The sequence below is a fragment of the Oculina patagonica genome, chromosome 2 (assembly GCF_052425735.1).
Source record: "Oculina patagonica isolate OP01 chromosome 2, crgOcupat, whole genome shotgun sequence".
NCBI lineage: Eukaryota > Metazoa > Cnidaria > Anthozoa > Scleractinia > Oculinidae > Oculina > Oculina patagonica.
Window position 1 is genome coordinate 33,893,879 of NC_135759.1, and position 20,719 is coordinate 33,914,597.

Below are 20,719 nucleotides of genomic sequence, written 5' to 3' on the forward strand. Positions count from 1 at the left end.
AAGAGCCAGACACAAATATTCGTCAAACGACGTGCAACTGTCCGGACCACGCCTAAAGGAAGATGACGCTGAATAGCAACGCAACGCACGTTTAATAACATTTTCTGATCAAATCTCAAGCAAAAAAAATGCATTTTACAAAAGTTGTCACTACAAAACGTAGTGCAGGATATATGATTATTATTATTATAAAATGTAGCGCAGGATATATAATGCAACAAACATTTGGTTAGCATTCTCCAAAGAATGTACTGCTATCTTAGCCCCTGACTTGACTTATTGGATATATTGACAGAGAGAGGCGTTACAAGCGAACTGTCTAAGGTTTAACATCAAAAACTGTGATTATTATAAATGAGGATAAACTAGTGAGGACAGCAGCAACATAAGCCATACGAAGAAAATACAAAATATTTTTTTTTTTACAAGTCAGTGTAAGTATATATAGCACAACACTGGCCGTCCTCGTTAGCCGATTTGCTCGCCATTTTGTTTCTTAATGATGTCAGGTAGTTATGACAAAAACTACTGAGCCCGTCAGCAATCACGCTCATCTCGAAGCTGTCTTCGTTACATTCGCTTGCACTTGTGCTCCCTTGATACGACGTTTGAAAAACAAGAGTAAATATTGACAACGGTTGAGAATTCGTTTGAGATACAACTAATATATGAAAGTTAAATGACACTTTTCACGGAAGCGGCTCTGAAATTATCATTGCGGAAATGTTTCTGGCTGACTCCTAAAGACTTACTTAGTTCGATCTCAAGACGTTAGATGTAGTTTTGGGTCTACAATTATTTGATTGCTGTTATATCTCCAGTACCTACATAGCGTCAAAGATTCTCCCAAAAAAGACTATAGTTCTCTTGGAACAGTTACACTTTAAGCCCTCTAAATATGAGGTAATCACGTAAGATTACTCCTTAATGCTCTGCCTGATTAAACGTTTTAGTTCCGGATGAAAACTACCTCAATCTATACACCACCGTTTAACTGGGTGTTCTGAAATATTCTCACGGATCACTCAATAGGCGAGAGCTTGAGTACTTGTGCAGCTGAATTTATGCCATATGCCACAATCGAAACTTGTTTTTTGATTTCCTCCCCGGTAACTAATCCCTTCCGTGCACGATAAATGGCATCCACCACTCCACCGTACCAGTTGTAGGAAATGGTCGGGCTGTGTGTCAAAACCACGTGCCTAAAAATGGAAAATGCTTTCATTAGTCTTCTAAGACGAACTGGCCAGGAAGTAGTTTAATTTGAGGTCGCAATGTGACCCTGAATGAAAATCAAAAATGAAACGAAAGATGAAGCTTCTCGACTGATTATCATAAGTACAACAAGCAAAGCAAATCAATAAGAAGACCACTCAATAGTCAAGGAAAAAATATTCAAGATCTTTTACCACTTAAAAATCATTTCACAAGAGGTGAAGACTGAGCTTCCTTCTAATAACTTTGATCTGCACATTATTTGTATTACGTCTCACCTCTGTAATGGGTTGGCCTGTAGAATTGGCTGAAGGTTGATAAAAGCCCGCTCTACGTTAATTAATCGGGTGTTGATTCTGCGCACAACTGCATCACTGAAAAAAGAAAATCGAATATTTCAAGACCTTTCAATAGAGGAATTTTTCAATTACTGCTCGCTTGGAGATTAAATCACAGAGACATGCAGCAATGAGCCAATAAGGTCTCAAAGTGAAACATGCAATCGGCGTAAACAAAACTGTCTTCACTTGATTTTTTTGCTAACACGCTAGTATATGATATTGGCAAAAGCAGTCCAAACGGTTCGGTAAACACCTTAACTGCAATTCAGTGTCTAAACTGGAGCATACAAGGAAGTCAGTATTGTATTATTTTAGCTATAGACCAGACGTTCAGCAAACGGAACTGTTTCTTCATAAAAGCAAAAGAGGATGATATGTAATGATTCTCTCAGACTCGTGTAGTGTAAATTACAGTACAAAGTACTGTACAAAATATGCTTTCTTACTCTTCTTTGTCTGCTTTTTCCACGAAAGCATCGAACACTTTAGCAGTGTCTTGGAAGTTTTTTACGGCCTCTTCAAGGTAGTCTGCAGGATGGACAAATTAAAGCGTTAAGTAAACAGTTTTAAATAAAACACAACGCATTGTGGTGCTATCCCAAAAAACCATTTTGGTGCAGTTGCTATGTCAGTTTAATAAACAAAAATAATGGCATATAAATAGTTGCTTTAAAACTTATTCTACTTATATTATTCCTGGTGCTTATCAAAACTTTCCTCGAGTACCAGTTTAGAAATTAACTCTAGTAGGTCAATGATGTTTTCTCGTCTTTTTATTCCCCTGTTTTCCTAACTGATTCTCAGTTTCTGACACAGACTAGCACTCGTTTAAATGGAGAACTCGGGTTTGTGTATTTTAGGCGGAAACTGGTCATAAACCTGGGCAGAAACGGCTAGACTGTTCATAGCCTTTCTATTTTATAGCGCAAAAGAACGTGAGAGAAATAGAGCGAACGAGCGCAAGCGCGAAGCTCGAGGAGACGAGTGATGTTAACTGCTGCAAACTCGCAAGCGCCATGGTGCACTCATGATCGGCTGTTGTCAACGTAATGACCTTTTTGTTGCCTTTCAACCAATGGTTATTTTTTGTTTTAATTAGAGAAACAGGGAATTCACACTTCTCTCTAAAGATGGTTACAATCCATCTATTATTTTAACTAATTATAACTGCGTCCAGATCTCGATTCTTTTCCCGTTTTTTAACGATCGAAGAAAAAATACGAGAAAATGGAGAGCTGTGAACAGTCTAGAAACAGGCGAAAACTTAAACGAAGTGGAAAGACCTACATACCCAATTCTTTTTTCACAGCGTAAGTGTTAAAATCATCTTTGAACTTTTCCTTTATTTTTGTAGTGAACACCTTCATGTTAGCGCCATAGTGGGTCACGTTTAATGGCAGAATAACGGCATCAGCCAAGGTCATGGTTATTTGGGTCCAAATTCTTGTGGTCACTTGATGGTATTTAAAATCAGGGTCAATAAGGTGCGACATCCACCAAAAATTGTCGTGAACTGTGTGGTATAACGGATTACCGGCGACTTTCTGTTGGAAAAACGAAATTTATGATTAAAAATGGCCTGTGACCTCCAGATCGGAGTACGAATACGACTTTTCAAAGCTGTTGCTTTTATGCTTTCAGGGGCGGATAATGAGGCCAGGGGATGTCATCTTTTCTGTACGTTACCCTTATTTACAGTTCGTTTCCAGATCAGAATTTTACAACCTGAACTGCAAAAAAAACTTACATTGTTGTATGTGTAACGAATATCCACAATAGGAATTCCAAGCCGCTGGATGAAATTGACATAATCACTACCTGCTCGTGGTTGCTGAAGTCTGCCGATAAAAGTAATAATAAACATATAAGGTAAACTGACAAGAATGCGGACTGTAAAGCCCCCATAACTGCAAACAATTAAAACCAACTCTGCTAGTTGTATAGTACAGACGTTTATAAGCAATCCTTTATTTACCGCAATAATTTATGCTTTCTCCTTTAATTTCGCAGTTTAGCTTACATGTAAATACAATAAACAAGTATGCTTTTGATTAGTTACTACCTTGGTAAATAGTTGAACCCCATTGTGTTTGGAATTTTCCTGAGCCATTCATCAAAGGCAGTCTCGTCTCCTTGAGGGCTTTGTACCTAACAAAATAAAAGCAATTATATGATTGTTTGATTGAGTGATGAACCGTTCTGTGTGTTTATATTGTATGCAATCCCATTGAAAGACCTTAGAATGTCGTTGAATAAATCTGAGAGAGGTAAATGGGCTTGTGTCCTACCAACCTTCATCGCTCCTCTGGCCAAAACCCAGTCAAGAAGAGGTGCAGACTTGGCTCGGAAAGAATAATTTCCTTTGGAAGTAACAAAAATAATATTATAAATGCAAGACGACTATTGTAACTAAACATTAGAGTGATTTTCAGTTGACTGTCGCAAAACCAAAGTGATGATTTTCCGTGTTTCAATAAAGTTTTACATTACGTTATTAAAAGTAATAACTCTGTTCAATCACAAAGGAAACAAACAATCCATAAAACCAATCAAAACTAGAAGCAGATACATGTAGACGGCGCTTTCGCGGGAAAACGCGTGCCGGTGACTCACGATCAGTAATGGCGCGCGTTTTTTAAATCAATCACTAAGCGTTGTAATGTAAAACCAAAGCAAGGCAAGTATGCTTTCCACACTCAAGTGAAAACCACTCTAAACTATTTGATACTGATTCTGAATCTAAAGAAACTCGAAAAAGAGTTAACAGTTCTTTTAATGAAATATGGTAGAAGCTCGATCTACTGATATAGTTTATGTTGTATCTTACCGTCAACAGCCATGTCTACGTTGAGATATGCCACAGCACGGGCGGACAATAACCGCGAATATTCCTTCAAAGAATAAAACAGAACAGTTGCACTTAGTTTCCGTAATGGCCTTCTCGTAAAATGAAATAGTGTTTATTAAGTCCTTCTTTGCGATGTATAAACTACTTTCAAATCAAATATTAAAAAGCTAATAATAGTTTGCTAGTAAAGTAGGGAAAAACGACAGATGGATGCGTTTTTAACATGAACCCCTCGCTCGGGAGATTGGGCAACCACTCCCAACATCTACGACTTTAAATAAATACCATACCATGATAAACTAGAAAGGCACAAAGATAGTCACGATCGCGCAAGATTTAGACGGATTCCGAGGTGAAACTTGAAATATCTATAGGCTACGTTTTTCAAGCTGAATGTACATTTCTGTGTAAGGAAGTGAAACATTTTGAAACTGCAAGTTCAGTGCTATACTCATTTTTTTTATTAGACTAATGGATCCATTTACTGTACCTCCAACCATTCCACTGATCCCATGTACTGGGGTTCCTCAGCTCCCCAGCTTAACAGCACTATGGTGCGTTTTGGCTTCCATCCTTAGGTTAAACAACATCGGTGTCAACTGTGGTTAATAGCGTTTTCCAAGCTGAAAATTGTAAGTCAGTACAAGTGGCCTACGAACAGCACCCAACATTTTGCCGGCTTGTTGACGTCCGAGTGACAAAACCTGGCTTGCGAGGATTCTACATCTCTTGGATGTTTTTACTGAATGACACAAAACTTACGCTAGTAAAACCCATAGACAGAAACATTTATCGGACAATTTCTTAAATCTCTACCTCAGTTGGGTTTAAACTATTTGCTTGCTAGTTCGCGAGAAAGATATTGCTCATGTTAGCCTGCGTAGCAGGCGCCGTAGTTTCAGACGCCTGCTACGCAGGCTATGCTCATGTTGGTTATTAAAATTTACCTTTGTTCAGCTGCTCTCCAAGAACTCTGGACAATTCCATCATGGCAGCAGTGCCGCTAGACGCATCCGCCGCACCAAATACCCAAGCATCTCGATGATTACCAAGCAACACGAGCTCATCTGCAAAGGATACCAAGAAAGAGGATTTGCATATACGAGAGTACTAAATTATTGCCTGCTGGTAGACTTCAAATTTCATTTCTGAATACAGTTTTCCAACGTAACGCAGAAAGCAAAAGGGACATCTGCACTGACCACTGAGCTACTGCAGTTCACTTGCCGCATTTGAACATCTTTCTTTTTTTTCCAACAACAGCAGTTTTTGGCTAAGGCTGCATCATCTACTTGTTATTTTAAAAATTTATTCCCGTCCCACAACATCTTTTTTTACACAAATTGCCCCAGTCTGACCTTAAAAGCGTAGTCGGTAGGACAACTGCGATTTAATCTAGAATTCGTGGCTCTCACTTATATCAAAGATTTTTCCTGTTTCATCTGATTCCATTTCTTACTTGGTTTACAAAAAGAATAGAAGAAATATCGAGGGCTAACACTCATTCAATAACAATTTACTAATGTATAATATCTTTATTATCACGAGTGTTCATAATTATCATTCTCCCGTACAGTTGGAAAGCTTACCAGGATGGGTGGATCCTTTGATTACTCCCATCACGTTGTACACATCGGCCTCGAACAGTTCATTAGTAACGTTCAAAAGGACCTCTCTGGGTGGAAAATACAACAGTACAAAAGACATCATGATTTTAGAAACGTAGAACTGAATCAATAAAAGTTTTATATCGGGGAATAATAACAACGTCTTTCACGTTTTAGTGTGTGGTACCATCGCTGGATATTTATAAAAGTTTAGTTGGAGATTAGTCGACGTTAAAACTGGAGGACCGAAAAAATGTACAGAAAACTTGACTAAAAGATAAAAATACTGAAATAAAAAATCATGCAAATCCTGGATAAGTTTAAACGTACTTTGAACAACCCGGCTCCGCAATTAAATTTCAGATTTAGATTCAGATGTAAAATGAACCTCCTCTTAGCGAAAGATCAACGTTTACATCAAAACTGAATTCACCTTTCTATTCATAGAAATTATCAAAAGTGAAAATGCAAAAAGGCCGATTTCTCAAAACAATTACCGAAGTAGACTCTCTATGGTAGCTGTGCTATATGTCGTTAGAATTGCGTATCACTTCACCAGTACTCGTGTAGACAAGCTCTGCGAACACTTCTTCGAAAGTTGTCATGCTAATTTACCGCAAATGAAGGAAAACGGCATCTATAACTAGGACCGTACTTCCGTTTTTCTTGACAAAAACCACGGTAATGAGTTCTAAACAGAAATAAAACGATGACCAAGCAACATCCTATCAATATACATGGTCGCATTACTATCGTGCAAGACTAAGTGCAAACTGAGCTAATTTGGGACAGTGCTAGTGCCCAGTGTCGACTCATCTCTGGTTACTCACCTGGCATCATTTTCTGCCATCTGTATTCCATATGGGAAGTTCAGACCTCCTTGGAAGGACGAATTTGCCAGAACCACATTACGAACCAAAGTTCTAAATTACATACAAAGCTGAATCACTGATTCATTAAATAATTAATAGAAAAACACAGGGATTATCTCAACCCCTTCCCCCGCTTGAAGTGATAAAGTATAAAGCTCTCAGTCAGTTTGGCCAATATTATTAACTTAAGCAGTATAAGCAATTTTAGTACTTTTACACTTAACTTCTCAAGAAACGTAAATAAAAACTCTACTTAGGCTGTATAACAAGGAATATATTGCTTAAGTTCGTGTAGCAATCGCCCTTCGAAACGGGGGTCTGAAGAGAGCATAGCCTGCTGTTCGGATTTCGCGCCCCGAGTGCGGAGCCTTCTCCGCCGAAACAAAGCAATCACGTGCAAAATATCGCCAGCTACACAATAACAAGCTATAGAGAGCGTGAATACGTGGAGTGGGAGTTGGGAGAGGTGCTTTGCGCTTCCCGCAAGCTTCCCCTTTCAAATATGAGAGAAGATGGGGAGACTTTGAACAAAATATCCAGATCGAATAACCCAGGGAACCCTTTTCTAAACACACACCCATACTGATACTGCTATGAATCTCCTCAAACTCAGATAAAATTCATGGCAAAAATAATAATTGAAGGTTTAGTTTATGTTCGTGACTATGTTCCACTGTTCCTTTGTCAAGTACCTGCCAATCTCAGGCGCGTAGCTGGGGTTTTTGGAAGGGTGTTCGTATTGACCAGAAATATTTATAAGGGGGTTACTAAATACGAGCGCCGAAGGCGCGAGCCTCCAGGGGGTCTGGTAGCATGTCCCCCCAGAAGATTTTGAAATCTAGAGGCCCGGAAATGCTATTTTCAGCATTGTGCACGTCAATATTTCAAACTCGATGGAGTGTAAAATAACAGGTCGTCTATTGATATTCCATTTATCAAATCCCGAACGCTTGTTAAGAAAATATTTTTCAACGACGGGATTATTTTGACTAGGTCACTAGGATATTTGAGGCCACTTACTTACTCATTCACTACAGGACTATTCGTAAAGCAAACTTGACAATTGCATCATCCTCCGGTGGAGGCCTTGAAATAGATTGACAATTTCGTCCAGATCGACAGGTGTATCATACTTAATATGCTTGAGAAAGATGGGAGAGCCCATTCTCTTAACAATGTAATACTTTCCCGATACTTTTACCGGTTTCGTGCAGGTTAATTTAAAAGCTGCAACATTCAAAGTTTGTTTTTCATTCCCCCACTATTTGCCAAAAGCTGAAAATCAACAATTGTGTTTTCATTCCTCCATTATTGACCTCCAAAGGGGGTTCGTTCGAACCCCTCGAACCCCCCCTCCTACGCGCCTGTAATCTTTAAGGAGTGTTTGTTTACCTGAGTAGTGGCTCAGCGTCCTTGTATGATATGGGATGTACAGGGATCTGAGGGAGAAGCTTCTTAGCTTCCTCTTTAGGCAAGCGGTACATTCCCTCTAAATTAAAAACAGACAAGATTCTTGTTTCAACAAACACTATTTAGGAAAGAAATTTCTTCCTAGAGAAACACATTTGTTTTTAAAACAGCTTTCTGAAGTAGATCAGCCTTGGAATATCAGCTACCATTTATGTCTTACAAAACAATATCACTCTTGGAAGAAAATACAAGATCATTATTGAGAGCACATGGCATTTTACGTGCACTTTTTCGAATAACCTTTTCTATTGCACAGTCGTGCCGTAAATGCCCCGCAGCACTTAACTTAGAGCGACAGGGCAGTGGCACAGATTGGCTAATTGGCCTCAACTTTATTATCAACTCATCTGAGTAGTTTTCCTACCAACTGAAGGGTAGCCAGGAGTCTGTGGGTCTCCTCGTATTGGAGATGACTTTATGTTGCCACGCTGCACTCCAGTGCTAGGCATCCAGTTATAGTCTGGATACACCTTATTAACTCCTTGCTTTGCATAATCCTCAGGATCCATATAATAGATTGCTCCAATAGCTCCTGCTTTGTGGGCTCGTTTGTTCTATGAGAAAATCAGGCCAAGGAAATAAAATTATAAGGAACAAAGCGAGAAGGGAATGGAACGGTATTGCGGAGCTCCTACTCTGCACTAACAAAAGTGATCGAGATCCAGATGGAGGTCCTTGTCATACGGACTGCTACAGGAACATTAGAGGTGCGGGATAGAGCGGTTTTTACTTGAGTGTCGAAAGTAATTCGAATTTGCTTTCGTTTTCCATTACAACGATTAATGGTTGGTTTAAAACCTGGTCCGCCACTTTCACACTGCTTTCACATCCAATCAGAAGTAAAGCCAAAACCACACGTGACTCACGCGTACGTTTTCCCGCTCTTCGCACAGGCTACGTGTATTTTCTTCGAGTTTTGATTGGTTCACTGGATTTTCTGTGTCCCTTAATTATGATCGGCCAGAGTTATTACTTTGGTTTGGGTCTTACAACACTGAATTGAAAACTGCTCTATTACATTGTAATAACCAATATATAGCGTTTCTTGCTTGCATAAGAAAAGGCATTGCTTACAGTCTACACCGTTCTGTTTTGCCCATCTTGGCCTCTACCTTTACACTAACCTTAGTAGATCGTCCAACCTTTCCGTATCGCATGATGACGATTTTACCAGTGCAGTTAACTTTAAGTCTTTTGAGTTCATCAAAGTCTTGTTCTCGTCCATAATTAGCGTACACAAGTTTACCCTGCAACGTTTAAAGCAAAGAGGAAGTAATAAATAGAGATAAATACTTTGCTTTTCAATTTTTGTGAGGCAAGTGATTAAGAAAAAAGGGGGCAAATAAAATAATAATAATAAAAAAAATAAATATGTGTTTATAGTGGTCATGCACTTAGCTTCATATCTCAACGAGATAGCTAGTTTACAGGCATGCCACTGAAACAGAGGAAACAAATAATTTATAAATGAACATAACAGGATTAAAAATCCCAACTGGCAGGAGGCAGACCAGTTGGCTATATACAAAGCGTGGTCGAGGATTTGAACTCGGGACAACCGAGAAACAAATCCAGCTAGTGGCAAGGGCAGGCCTCGAACCGGTGACCTCCGGATTACAACACCAGCGCCCTAAACCACTCGGCCACGCTTGCCTCCGGCAAATGGACTACAGACAACTCTCTCTTAACGGACACCTTTATAAGACGGACACCTCCATAAGACGGACACCTGGTTATGGTCTCTGCCGTTTTTCAGTCATTTTGCTGTAAGAAAACTCTCTGTAAGACGGACACCTCTCTAAGACGGACAACGGACATTTTTTCTAACCGCCAACGGACAGGCACTAAAAGTTATTTTTTCGTGAATAATACTTCAAAACTTGTTATCGACATATAGCATAGCAGGTCAGCGCCTTTAGAATACCAAATTTACCAAAAACAATCCGCTAAAACGCATTACTTCTCTGCTTAAACTTGTAGATTTAGTTTTCTACTTACAGTATCACCGTTTGTTATTAACAAACAAGTCGAATCTCTGATATTATTTTTGTTCCACTTTATAGGTTTTGCTAACGTACGCGACTAAAACAGACGTGTATTCGTTGTGCATAGCCGTTTAGCTTTATCGTCTCAAAGTTTCTGGTGTCACGTTACCTCGACTCTCTATAAGGCGGACACCTCTATAAGACGGACAGTTGGGGACGGTCCCGACGGTGTCCGTCTTAGAGAGAGTTGACTGTATAGTGGAAGTAGTCAATACTCAGATTGCAAGTACTTCGATACTGTTTTAAAACATATGCAGAACGAGCCAGATATGACCAGTTTTAATTAAAACTCAGAAATTTAACTGTCCGGGAGTCGATGAAAAATAGTTCGAGAAGTGCTACGTTTCAAAAAAGGCAACAACTTGCAAAAAGGAAGAAAACCTAGTGAAAGTTGTAAGACTGACAATTCTGAGTACACGGACGTGTAAGTGTAAGAGTTTCTGGAAACTTGAATGCAAGAAAAATTAAGAGAGCTTGTATGGGAATAAACTCTACTCCGCAGAGGCCTCGTTTAATATAACCCACTCTCTTTGTTTGTAATTTTCAACAAGCTTGATCTTCCTGATACAAAAGTTGTTGATCGATATAAATATACACTCACTCGCACGGATCCAGATGGTGCATATGCGTTAAACGGCGGAACTACAAGGCTGTTGTTCTCAGAAGGAATTAGAAATGCCTCCTGAGGTGCTGATCGGTTAATCTCTTCAGATCCATTGTACAAAACTACAACACCAGGCTTCTTTGGCCGAGACAGCATGATTATGTATTTCTTCATCGTCACGTCGATACCATAGTCCTTCCATTTTTCTTGCATGTGCTTTGCCAACTCGTAGCTTTCATTAGAACCAGGAAAGTGGGGCTTTTTGGTGAAAAACCTGCAACAACGGTAAGCTGTTAGATTTTGTTCGTGTTTTGTAAAACAGGAGAGGGCCAATCAAATCTCGCGCGCGCAACGAATTTAGTTTTAATATAACCCTGCCGCAAGAGGGGGGAAGGGGAAACACAGCTATTGTAGTGACGGGGAAGTCCGAAGTTTTAATGTTTTTAATCTTTGAACCTTTAGGGGTTAAAAATCTTGTGTTGTCTTTTTGGCGTGTTTTAGTAAGGACCTTTTCGGGGGTTGACCAAGCAGAGTTCCGGGTTGTCTGAAATATCCTATCTTCAGAAACTAGCGATGGAAAACGTTGAGTCAAATCAGAGACACTTTTGGGAACTTCTTACAAATTTATTGTATCTCCTCGTAAACAAAATACGACCTACAGAAATAGCCCTTATGCATGTTTACGTCAGACTGGCTAGTTTCGCCACCAAGCCTCGTTTCTGAAGTGCAAACTTGTAAATTCTATCATGAACGAATTCCCAAAGCAGTGGAGATGAAAAGATACCACGTGAAAACTGCATGAAGGTTAAGAATAATTCGCGCAAACGAGGCTTGGTGGTGAATTTTGAGCATATGGCGTTATCGCGCTTAAGTCGCTTAAGGCTCTGAAAAAAAGATGAACAATTTAAATAATTAATGTACACTCGAATCGTGCTGCCTTGGCGCCTTTCCTTTGAAACGATCAAAGCCGCCCACACTTTGGAGTTTGACAGCAAAGAACAAAGAACTGACGTCAGTGACATGCAAGCCAATTTTCCTTTTGCTTAATCTCGTAAGTCGTATGCACTGTGATATTCGCTGTTGCGTGACTAACCTCACGCGAACCATCAAACTGTAGAAAACTACTGATTACGGAGTTAAACGACAGCCGGAAATACGTCTGCGTTCGCAGGCCACCAATTTACTAGACATGTATTTTAAACACGTTTGACAACGCTTACATATAAAAGCAATTTATTTGTCGACGTTAAAAGTCTTCTTCACGCTATGTAAAGAGCAGTTCCAAAGTTGTCAACCAAGGGTCAACTTAGAATGCAAATGAGATTTGATTTTTTTCCCAAATGGACCAAATGGTCGCATCGTCATTCCCCTGTGGCAGTGAAACTGTTGTGTACTCTTGTAACCATCCGCGCAGTGACTTCTTCCATTCACGAGATTTTTTAATTATTGTTATTCGCCTTGTACCTTAGATAGCGCACGCTTGACCGGAGTAAAAATCCCTTTTCTGAAGAAAAAAAATCGATAAACTTCAACTTATCTCGTCATTAAACGTGCGCTTGCGAGTGTCACCCTAGTAACCTCAGAACAACTACACATGTTAACATTTTGCACTGTGCTCACTATGCATCCGTTTCGATTTCGCTTCGTACAAGTTGAATCGATAGTTTTACAGGTTTTATTACTGTGCGAGCTTGTGCGTGAATGTCCGGCTCAAGTTAGCAAGGTCAAAAGTTTCTCATCTTTCGAGTAATGATTTGTGGGCTTTCAGTTCTCACCTCCACTCGGCCTTCAGAAAATCAATTTAAACTTTTCGCTGTGAAACTTCCTTTCTTATAATATTGCTTCGGCTTTCCTTTATTTTATATGCGCAAACGAGTTTACCATTACCAGTGCGTTTCCGGGGTTTCAACGCCCACAGGAAACATTGTCGCTCTCGCAAATACACACCCTTTCAGTGCTAGTTTCTGTCGGCTGTCAATGCTCTTGAACAAGATTGTCGCTACATTTTTAGCTATTTTGGAGCAATGTCGCCTGTCGCCAAAACCCCTTGGAAGGCGCAGGCTATGACCCTCAGTGACTAATTCTTAAGTCACTTAGCAGCGAAACGCGCAAAGGGTTCTACTTACTCCAAGTTTTCTCTCAGCTCCTCCGTGGAGACCATCTCAACTGCATTTTTGTATATCTTATCAAGCTGTTCCTGGCTTTGTTTTCCCTTTGGAGTTGTACTTTTGCCATTATCATCACAGTTCTTTGCAGAATTCCGTCCGATAAAATAACCAGCAACAATACCGATCCCGGCGAATGCAAGGAGACCAAGCACGATCAACACGATAATGCAGCAACGGCGCTTAGGAGAGGTATAACCCCCTGATCCTTTCTCTTCTACCGTCAACATGTTGAAAGGATTCTTTGAGGAGATTGAATTTTGCCGTTTCGGCTTGATCTATTTATTAATCGATCTGGGTTTTTTACACAATGATGTTTGTTGCTGCTAACCAATCATTGTAACAACAAACAATTGTAAAATCTTAGGTGCGGTCAGGTTTCAGACAGCAACGTGAAAGTGTCACTTGTCATTTGCTGTCAAAACACGAGCTGTCTACATTCTTCATTGCGTGACCAGCCATCGTGACGTCTATGTTGAGAAATTAACTCGGATTCAGTCACGCTATCGCCAGATCCCCATATCCGCTATGGTGGTGGTTAGATTTACCTTTTTCGAATTTTTAAAAACTTATAACTGTCGACTTACTCTTTCAGCCATGCTAGTCACACTTACGTACAAGCGGTTCGAGTGGGAAATACGCTTGACTGGGGAGCAGGGATGGCGCAGTGGTGAGAGCGCTCGCTTCCCACCAATGTGGTCCGGGTTTGATTCCGGCCAGGTACCATATGTGGGTTGAGTTTGTTGTTGGTTCTCGTCCTTGCTCCGAGGGTTTTTCTCCGGGTTCTCCGGTTTTCCTCCCTCCACAAAAACCAACACTTTTAAATTCCAATTCGATCGGGAATCCGAGGGCCACAGGTTTGTCAGTCGAAGACTGTTACGTGCAACCCTCGTAAAACAAAGTTGATTTTATTTTATTATTTTTTTTTTTAAGGACGCACAGAAACCATGTGTAAAAACCCTGTACTTATAAGTAAAGGCTACCGGCTAGCATTAATTACGGATACTGATCTGCGTCAGAGTCAGTTACTGAGACTAAGAGCATCAACCAGTGTAACCATTCCAAGAGAAATGAGCCCGCAGTCAAACCCCGACTGGACAGTGTCTCAGCCCAAGCCATCTACAGGGCTGCGAACGGGACCGTGTTTTAATTCGGTCAGTTGAATTGGTTGAGCTTTATCGTGCTCTATTAGGAAAATCTGTTTTCGGTTGTTAGGATTGTAGAACTCGGTCGATCAATAGGAAATAGTTGTGAAATGTTGTATTGGGAAACATAGGCGTACGAGGCGGGGGGGCGAGGGGGGCTGCAGCCCCCCCAGCGCCGAAATTTTTCGGGCAAAATGCTCAGAATTCGGGCAATAAGCCAGAGAAAAAAGTGAAAATAAGCCGACAAATCTCAAAGTTATGTTCAAAACGAATTACATCAGCAGAAAAGTATTGAAAATATACCAAACTTTGTGGTTCAGAAGTCTAAATTTCTCATACCGCATACCATATCTTGTCTGCTTTCGTTTCCTCTCGCAAATTGCTATAATGATGTTCGATTTTTCTCGAAAATTCTGCCTGACCCCTCAGTTTTATTCAGTTGTAATCATTTTTAAGTGAGTGGGAAATTGACGAGGGCGACCAGAAGTTAGGATTTTCCATAGCTTGAGAGTTTGCGCATGGTGGATCCAGTGTAAGACTTTGAAACAAAGCTGTTACAGATGTGATGAAGCTAATGCTCTGATAATGCTTTTGACCCAAACGTTTAGTTAGTTCTAATGGCTAGCTTAAAACTTTCAACGAAATGTTTTAACCCATTTACGCCTGAATGTTTCAACCACTTTTCTATAACTTTCAAGTAGGCGAAAACAATGTAAATTGGCTCCCCAAAAATACTTTAATTTTTTTCTGAACTAAAGTGAAAAAATAAAATATTTCCGAAGAAAAAGGATTCAGTGCATTGGGGGAGGGAAGATGAGAGACGCTGGGAACGAGGTTGTGCATTGACATCTACGGACAACGCCACGAAATTAATTAGAGAACTTTAAGAAGGCAGGGTGCACAACTATTTCAATGCACGTTTTGTTGTCCATTCTATATGCCTCTCTAATTCGCTTTCAACGCATGTCATTTTTTTTCGGGCAATAAGGTGTCCGCCCCCCCAGGTCCGAAGGTGCCCGTACGCCTATGTTGGGAAACTTAAACCAAATTGACCGTTTTAATTAAAGTTGATCAACCAAACCAACCAATTTTTTTTTTCAATAGAACACGAAAAAACCCCAACTAACTTAAAACGGTTGATCTCAATAGCCGAACAAGGCCTAGGTGTATAAATGGATACGTAAACCAGCACTTGATGGTGGGAATGTTTGGCTTAATGCGAATAGCGAAAACCGGCAGACTGAAAGGAGCACTCAAGCCTGGATTTTAGCTGTCTAGATCTCCTAGTCTCCGGCTCCGGTCTGATTACAAGAAATGGAGCTGATTTTCCTGTACAGTACAGTATAAATGCACCTTTAGCTTACAAAATCAGATTGTAAGGTAAGGTGAAGTCTTCGTTTGAGCCTTGTGTCCTATGAGACTGGAGCTTATCAGATTGTAGACAATTTTAAATGACTTACTTCAGAAAGTCTCTGAGTTGTTTCGTGGAGACCATCTCGACAGCATCCTTGTGGATTTTTGCTAAATCTAAGTGGCTGCTTTGAGAAGGTGTTGGCTGAACCCTGGCGTCGCAATCAGTACTTGCAGTCTTTCTTCCAATGAAGTACCCGATGACAATTCCAAGAACTAAGAACAGGACAAGACAAAGTATGGCTGCTACTAGCAAACGACGTCTGCCCTGGCGATGCTTTGGAGAAAACCTTTCGGTCAGCATGGTCTGCTTTTCAGGCTCTTCCATCATCATTTTACCAGAACTGGACTTCTATCACGCAGGGAAAATTAAGACGATCAGCAACAGCATGTCAATAAAAGTTACTACTTAAAAAATATTTGTGTTATTGCAGAGAAATTGTTCGAGCTACACTACTATTCAGTTCAGACGGACTTTGCAATAACGTACAGACTGCCTGTTACTTACGTCGATCAACTCGTTACCAAACTGCTGCAAAAATCATTACCAAGTTCTTGAAGACAAAAGCTCAATTCAACTGCAAGGTGCAAAAAGTTGCTGTCTTTATAAACAAACAATCTTTGAGAAGTTAATTATTTCAGTTAAGTACACAGAATGACAGGGCCACTTATTTGCATCAAAGAATTGTCCGTGTCGGTTGGTGCCTTATTGTTTTTATGCTTCAGTGACACATGCAAATATATAAACTAAGATGAACAAAACATTGTCACTCACCATGTGTCTTCTGTGCACGGAATGATTTCGTGAATTATCACTGTCCGGTGTATGCCTGAAATAACTCACTTTTCGCTATAAACAAAGATCTCGGTGTTGTATCATTTCTTAGCCTACGCACGCCAGAAGCAACTGCACGAGAGAACGTGAAAACATGTCTGACAAATTGCAATGGACAGAACAAAGATCGGAGAGGTTGAGTTTGGCTAAGGGTGTTTATTTCCGGCAGTCTAGCTCAACACTTGGATGTTTTGTAGGAAATAGCTTGCTTTAGTGCTTTTGAAACAACAGGATTTCAAAGCATTTATTACCATTGTTTGCAAAGAATAGAATATACCTTAATGAAACAAGGCAAAAAACCACGGGGAACAAAACTGAAACGGGAAATGTCGAACTTGTCTAGAGTTCTACTGGAGCTGGTTTTAATTAATGAACTGGAATAAAAAACAAATTAAATATATTGATCAGGAGCTCCCTCCTGATATTGGCCATGTAAGACATGTAAGGTTTAATGGCTGCATGCGTCATGTGAGTTGAGTGAGTATAAATTTCAATCATTTTAGGAACCATGAACCAATCAACCTGACAGTCAATTATTTAACACTACACAATGTTTGATTTACTGTCAGAATCAGTGAAAGGAAAAACAAACACACAAAAAAATGTAAGAAGTAAACCAAGGGAGGTGGCTTGGCTGGGAGCGTGAGAAAAACCGCATGATATTTGTAAGATGATGATGTCAACTAAACCTGATCAACAAAAACACCTATTGCTTTTCAATCAAACATGTTGGCCAATCGCACTTAAAATTTTTCGGAGCGTGAAGGCATTGTACTGTATTGTCTAAGATCCCTGTCGCGAGTCACGCTAACCTGAGATCATGTCTTCCCTCCCTACTCATCAACATTAAACAAACAAAAAAACCCCAGATAGATTGCAAGGCTGGTACAATGGCAGGAGGGCAAGATTTTTTGGCCAATATTTCAACTAGCAGAGCTAGTCTTCTTCAGGGCCAGTACTGTAATCTAAGGAAAATAGCGGCTCTAAAATATGAATTACCCGATCGCAGGTAAGTAAGGTTATTATGATGTGCAACTTGGGTGAATGCCTAGGTAGTTTGACTCGTGAAAATTTACTCTATATATTTTTCTTTTTTTTTGGGGGGGGGGGGGGGGGGGGGGGGGGGACCTGCTTATTCAGGGCTCTTTCCCCAGACCCCGAAACGGCTTGTACTGGACAACTTGGAGCACTTTTCTTTTGTTTACTTTTCTTTTCTTTACCTTTAGAGCTATCCTTCTTTTCTCGTTTTTGACTCTCTAAATATCACTTTTCGCACCGTTGCCATGCTCCTCGATGAAATACGCGGCTATTCCGGTGGGAAATGACATGGAACGGCCCTTTTTACCAGAAAGTTTTCAAATGGTCACACTTATCCCGTACCAGTATGTTTGTTGAAATAATTGTACTGTTCCATTTGCCGGAAAATCTTCATCGGTTTTCCTGGAAAGCACCCTAGACAAAATCGACTGTAATGTACCAACCTAATCCTTGATCCCTCATTGTATTGTCCCTGAGTCAATATGCCAATAATGACTCCGGCTACCTATCCTTCACCTGCGATCAGCCCGACGTTACTAATCGAACAGTTCGGTAATCGAACTTGATCGAACTGAATCGAACTTAATCGAACGATTCGGTTCGATTAGTTCGATAATCGAACAGAATCGAACCCAAAACTTTGTGTGAGAGAGTTCGATTCCGTTCGATTTCCGAACTAATCGAACCAAATCGAACTTAATCGAACACAAAAGACAAATCTTAAATTCACCCTCATACAACCAGATAATTGAACAGTCTGTCTAAGTAACAGTAATAAATGAATAAATTTTTTATTTATGGACTTTCGGCAAAAAAACCCGAAACGCAAACTTCAACAGACAATAGAAAATAAATCCTCCTTCACTCTAGTTCTATTTCATGTTATCAACCTATGGAGTCCCAAGTAGTCTGCGTAGCTGGCGATTTCGTCGGAAAGCACGCGTGGGAGATTACTGCGAAGACTCGCCTTCTTTCACTTTGCCGATTGTTTCTAGCGACCTTGCCGCTCACTCGCTCCCCAACAAAACCGTCAGCTGCGCACACTATAACCCAAGCAAAATATTATAAACTGAAACAATGCTAAAAAACTGTTTTCAAGTTATTTGACATAAGTTAACCTAACTGCAAAAAACCCGTCCTTGAAAGCGGAATTCGTTACTTAAGATTATGAGATCTAGATAACGTGCGATAAATGAAACCGCCATATTTGCAAGGAAAGCAATTAAAATTAGCAACAGAGTCGTTAACAGTATGGCAATCTCTAAAAAAAATTCAGCGATTTCAGCACATAAAAGGTCGCTCAACAGCTTAACACATGCAAAAAATCCTTCAATGAACTTAAACATGTTCACATCTACAGAGGTGGCTAGAAAAAACAATATAATGATCAATATCTTTAGCAAGCGATGCCGTCTAGAATCAAAATAAATAACTTGAAAACGGCATTCTGTTCTAAGGACACTGTTGGGCAACTTCTCTGAGCCATCAGCTAGGTCGTTTCCTAGTCTGTCTTCTTCGCTCAATGTTTGCTGTTCTGTGAATTCCTGTGTTATGGTCGCTTGCAAGCAAACGTCGACTTCTGTAGATTCAGTACGATTTTGTCGTTTATTTCTTTGCTCGCGGACTTTGTTTATAAGAACTTGTTTTTTATCAGATGTTTTGAAGGGTACTCCTGATTCGGTTAAGATTTCGCGAAGAATAGCAACAGTCATATCTTCAGGATCACCCGCCTTTTTTTGCTGGAGCCTGCTTTCTTTTTCTTTTTTCTCTTCAATCTGCCTTTTTTTCTCAATTTCTCTCATTTGGGGAAACTACTTAAATAATTCCTATTCACGATACCCTACTGTGTAGAATTTCCTGGAGAATTTAAACCACAATTACGTACGTGACGTCTCGTCAGTAACTCCCGCAGTAACTAAACATCAAGGTCAGATCACGCGTGGGAGAAGTTTTGAAGATGTCGGAAAGCCAAGAGCACGAGAAAAATCAAATAGTTCGAGTTGAAATTCGGTGTGTTGCCAAAGGTTATCAAGAATGCCCTTTTGTTGTAAATGAAGGTGAAGAGTTTGTGGCACAAAGGAAACATGGGGCAAGAGGAAGAGCGTTCAAAGTAACAAATGCACGTGGTCAACTGGGGCATCTCGAACGTGTGCTTGTTGCACCTTTCTGGCCAATTCGGGAGGAACTAAAATGGTAAGCAGTTTGTTGTAAGTTTGACATTTGACACAAAGCTTCTCGGCCGAACAATTATTTTCTAGGAGGTAAATCCTAGAGTTAATCACTGTTTTAATACCGTACATTTTAAATTTTTAGTGTGGTTACTGGACAACCATTTGACGATCCCAGAGGACGCTGGCGGGTTGGCGGGGGAATAAATGTTCCACTCAAGGTCCAAGTGCAGATGACGAGAACTAAAGCCAGAAACCTATCGAGAGCCTTGAATCAAATTGGAGTACAAAACACGTTGAAAGAATGTGAAGAAATAAGCGACAAACAGTAATAAAATTGACATCAATTTCCTTTCTGTTTATTTATTCGTTGTTCTGGGCTAAACAACCGCGCCTGTGACACTCGTATTCACACCCGTTTATTGGGAACATACCGCCATTTGCAGCCAAATGTAATTAGACCGTGAATTTTACGACCGTTGTTTTTTAATCAACATCCATTTTCCATGATTTTCAAATCGAACCCAGTCGAACTTAATCGAGCCTAATCGAACTTAATCGAACGTTCGATTTAGTTCGATTACTCAAAATTTTTTGTGAGAGTTCGATTCTGTTCGATTACCGAACTTAATCGAACCTAATCGCGTGATTACAGTTCGATTCAGTTCGAGTAAGTTCGATTAATCGAACGTTCGATTTGGTTCGATTAGTAACGTCGGGGATCAGGCGTTCTTTTTTTTTTTGCGGCGGGCGCGGGAGGAAGGAGAAAAAAAAAAGCCCGGAGAAAAAGAACGTCTGATCCGGCGCAGGTTAACTGATCATAGCCAATGATTCAAATATATTTTTTTGCTATTACATTAGTCATGTACAAAAGCATGTGTTTACATTTATCTTATCCCTCTCTTATCTCGAAGTTCCCAGTCCGCTCCTTCCAGGTTGTAAAAGTGTCCCCCCTG

At 40.1% G+C, this 20,719-nt stretch overlaps 2 protein-coding genes across 4 annotated transcripts; one reads left to right on the forward strand and one right to left on the reverse strand.

Annotated features, from left to right (window-relative positions):
* Positions 1-75: 75 nt before the first annotated feature.
* LOC144644294 (glutamate carboxypeptidase 2-like) lies at positions 76-16,363 on the reverse strand. 3 transcript variants are annotated; one of them, XM_078503752.1, is made up of 18 exons: positions 16,231-16,363; positions 15,773-16,074; positions 11,000-11,276; positions 9,478-9,600; positions 8,718-8,907; positions 8,276-8,372; positions 6,842-6,934; positions 5,994-6,079; positions 5,352-5,471; positions 4,895-4,977; positions 4,384-4,447; positions 3,849-3,916; positions 3,619-3,704; positions 3,304-3,394; positions 2,848-3,100; positions 2,003-2,084; positions 1,494-1,589; positions 76-1,202 (listed from the first exon to the last, which is right to left on the reverse strand). In XM_078503752.1, exons 2-18 carry the CDS (start codon positions 16,054-16,056, stop codon positions 1,022-1,024), a joined length of 2,274 nt encoding a protein of 757 aa, XP_078359878.1. In that variant the 5' UTR covers positions 16,057-16,074; positions 16,231-16,363; the 3' UTR covers positions 76-1,021. The 3 variants fall into 3 exon arrangements, with proteins under 3 accessions (XP_078359878.1, XP_078359879.1, XP_078359880.1); XM_078503753.1 differs by having other exon boundaries at positions 15,773-16,071; positions 16,231-16,357; XM_078503754.1 differs by lacking the exons at positions 15,773-16,074; positions 16,231-16,363 and adding an exon at positions 13,129-13,834.
* Positions 16,364-19,434: 3,071 nt separating this feature from the next.
* On the forward strand, positions 19,435-20,114 carry LOC144644302 (uncharacterized). The gene is made up of 2 exons (XM_078503760.1): positions 19,435-19,788; positions 19,909-20,114. Exons 1-2 carry the CDS (start codon positions 19,553-19,555, stop codon positions 20,093-20,095), a joined length of 423 nt encoding a protein of 140 aa, XP_078359886.1. The 5' UTR covers positions 19,435-19,552; the 3' UTR covers positions 20,096-20,114.
* The last annotated feature ends 605 nt before the right edge of the window (positions 20,115-20,719 follow it).

Bases quoted from the DNA above. Each gene is read 5' to 3' on its own strand.
- LOC144644294 (XM_078503752.1), bottom strand. From the start codon at position 16,056: ATGATGATGGAAGAGCCTGAAAAGCAGACCATGCTGACCGAAAGGTTT. The intron at 3,917-4,383 runs GTAAGATACAAC...TTACTTCCAAAG, and splicing joins CGTAGACATGGCTGTTGACG to GAAATTATTCTTTCCGAGCC. The intron at 3,705-3,848 runs GTTGGTAGGACA...TTATTTTGTTAG, and splicing joins TGGCCAGAGGAGCGATGAAG to GTACAAAGCCCTCAAGGAGA.
- LOC144644302 (XM_078503760.1), top strand. From the start codon at position 19,553: ATGTCGGAAAGCCAAGAGCACGAGAAAAATCAAATAGTTCGAGTTGAA. The intron at 19,789-19,908 runs GTAAGCAGTTTG...TTAAATTTTTAG, and splicing joins ATTCGGGAGGAACTAAAATG to TGTGGTTACTGGACAACCAT.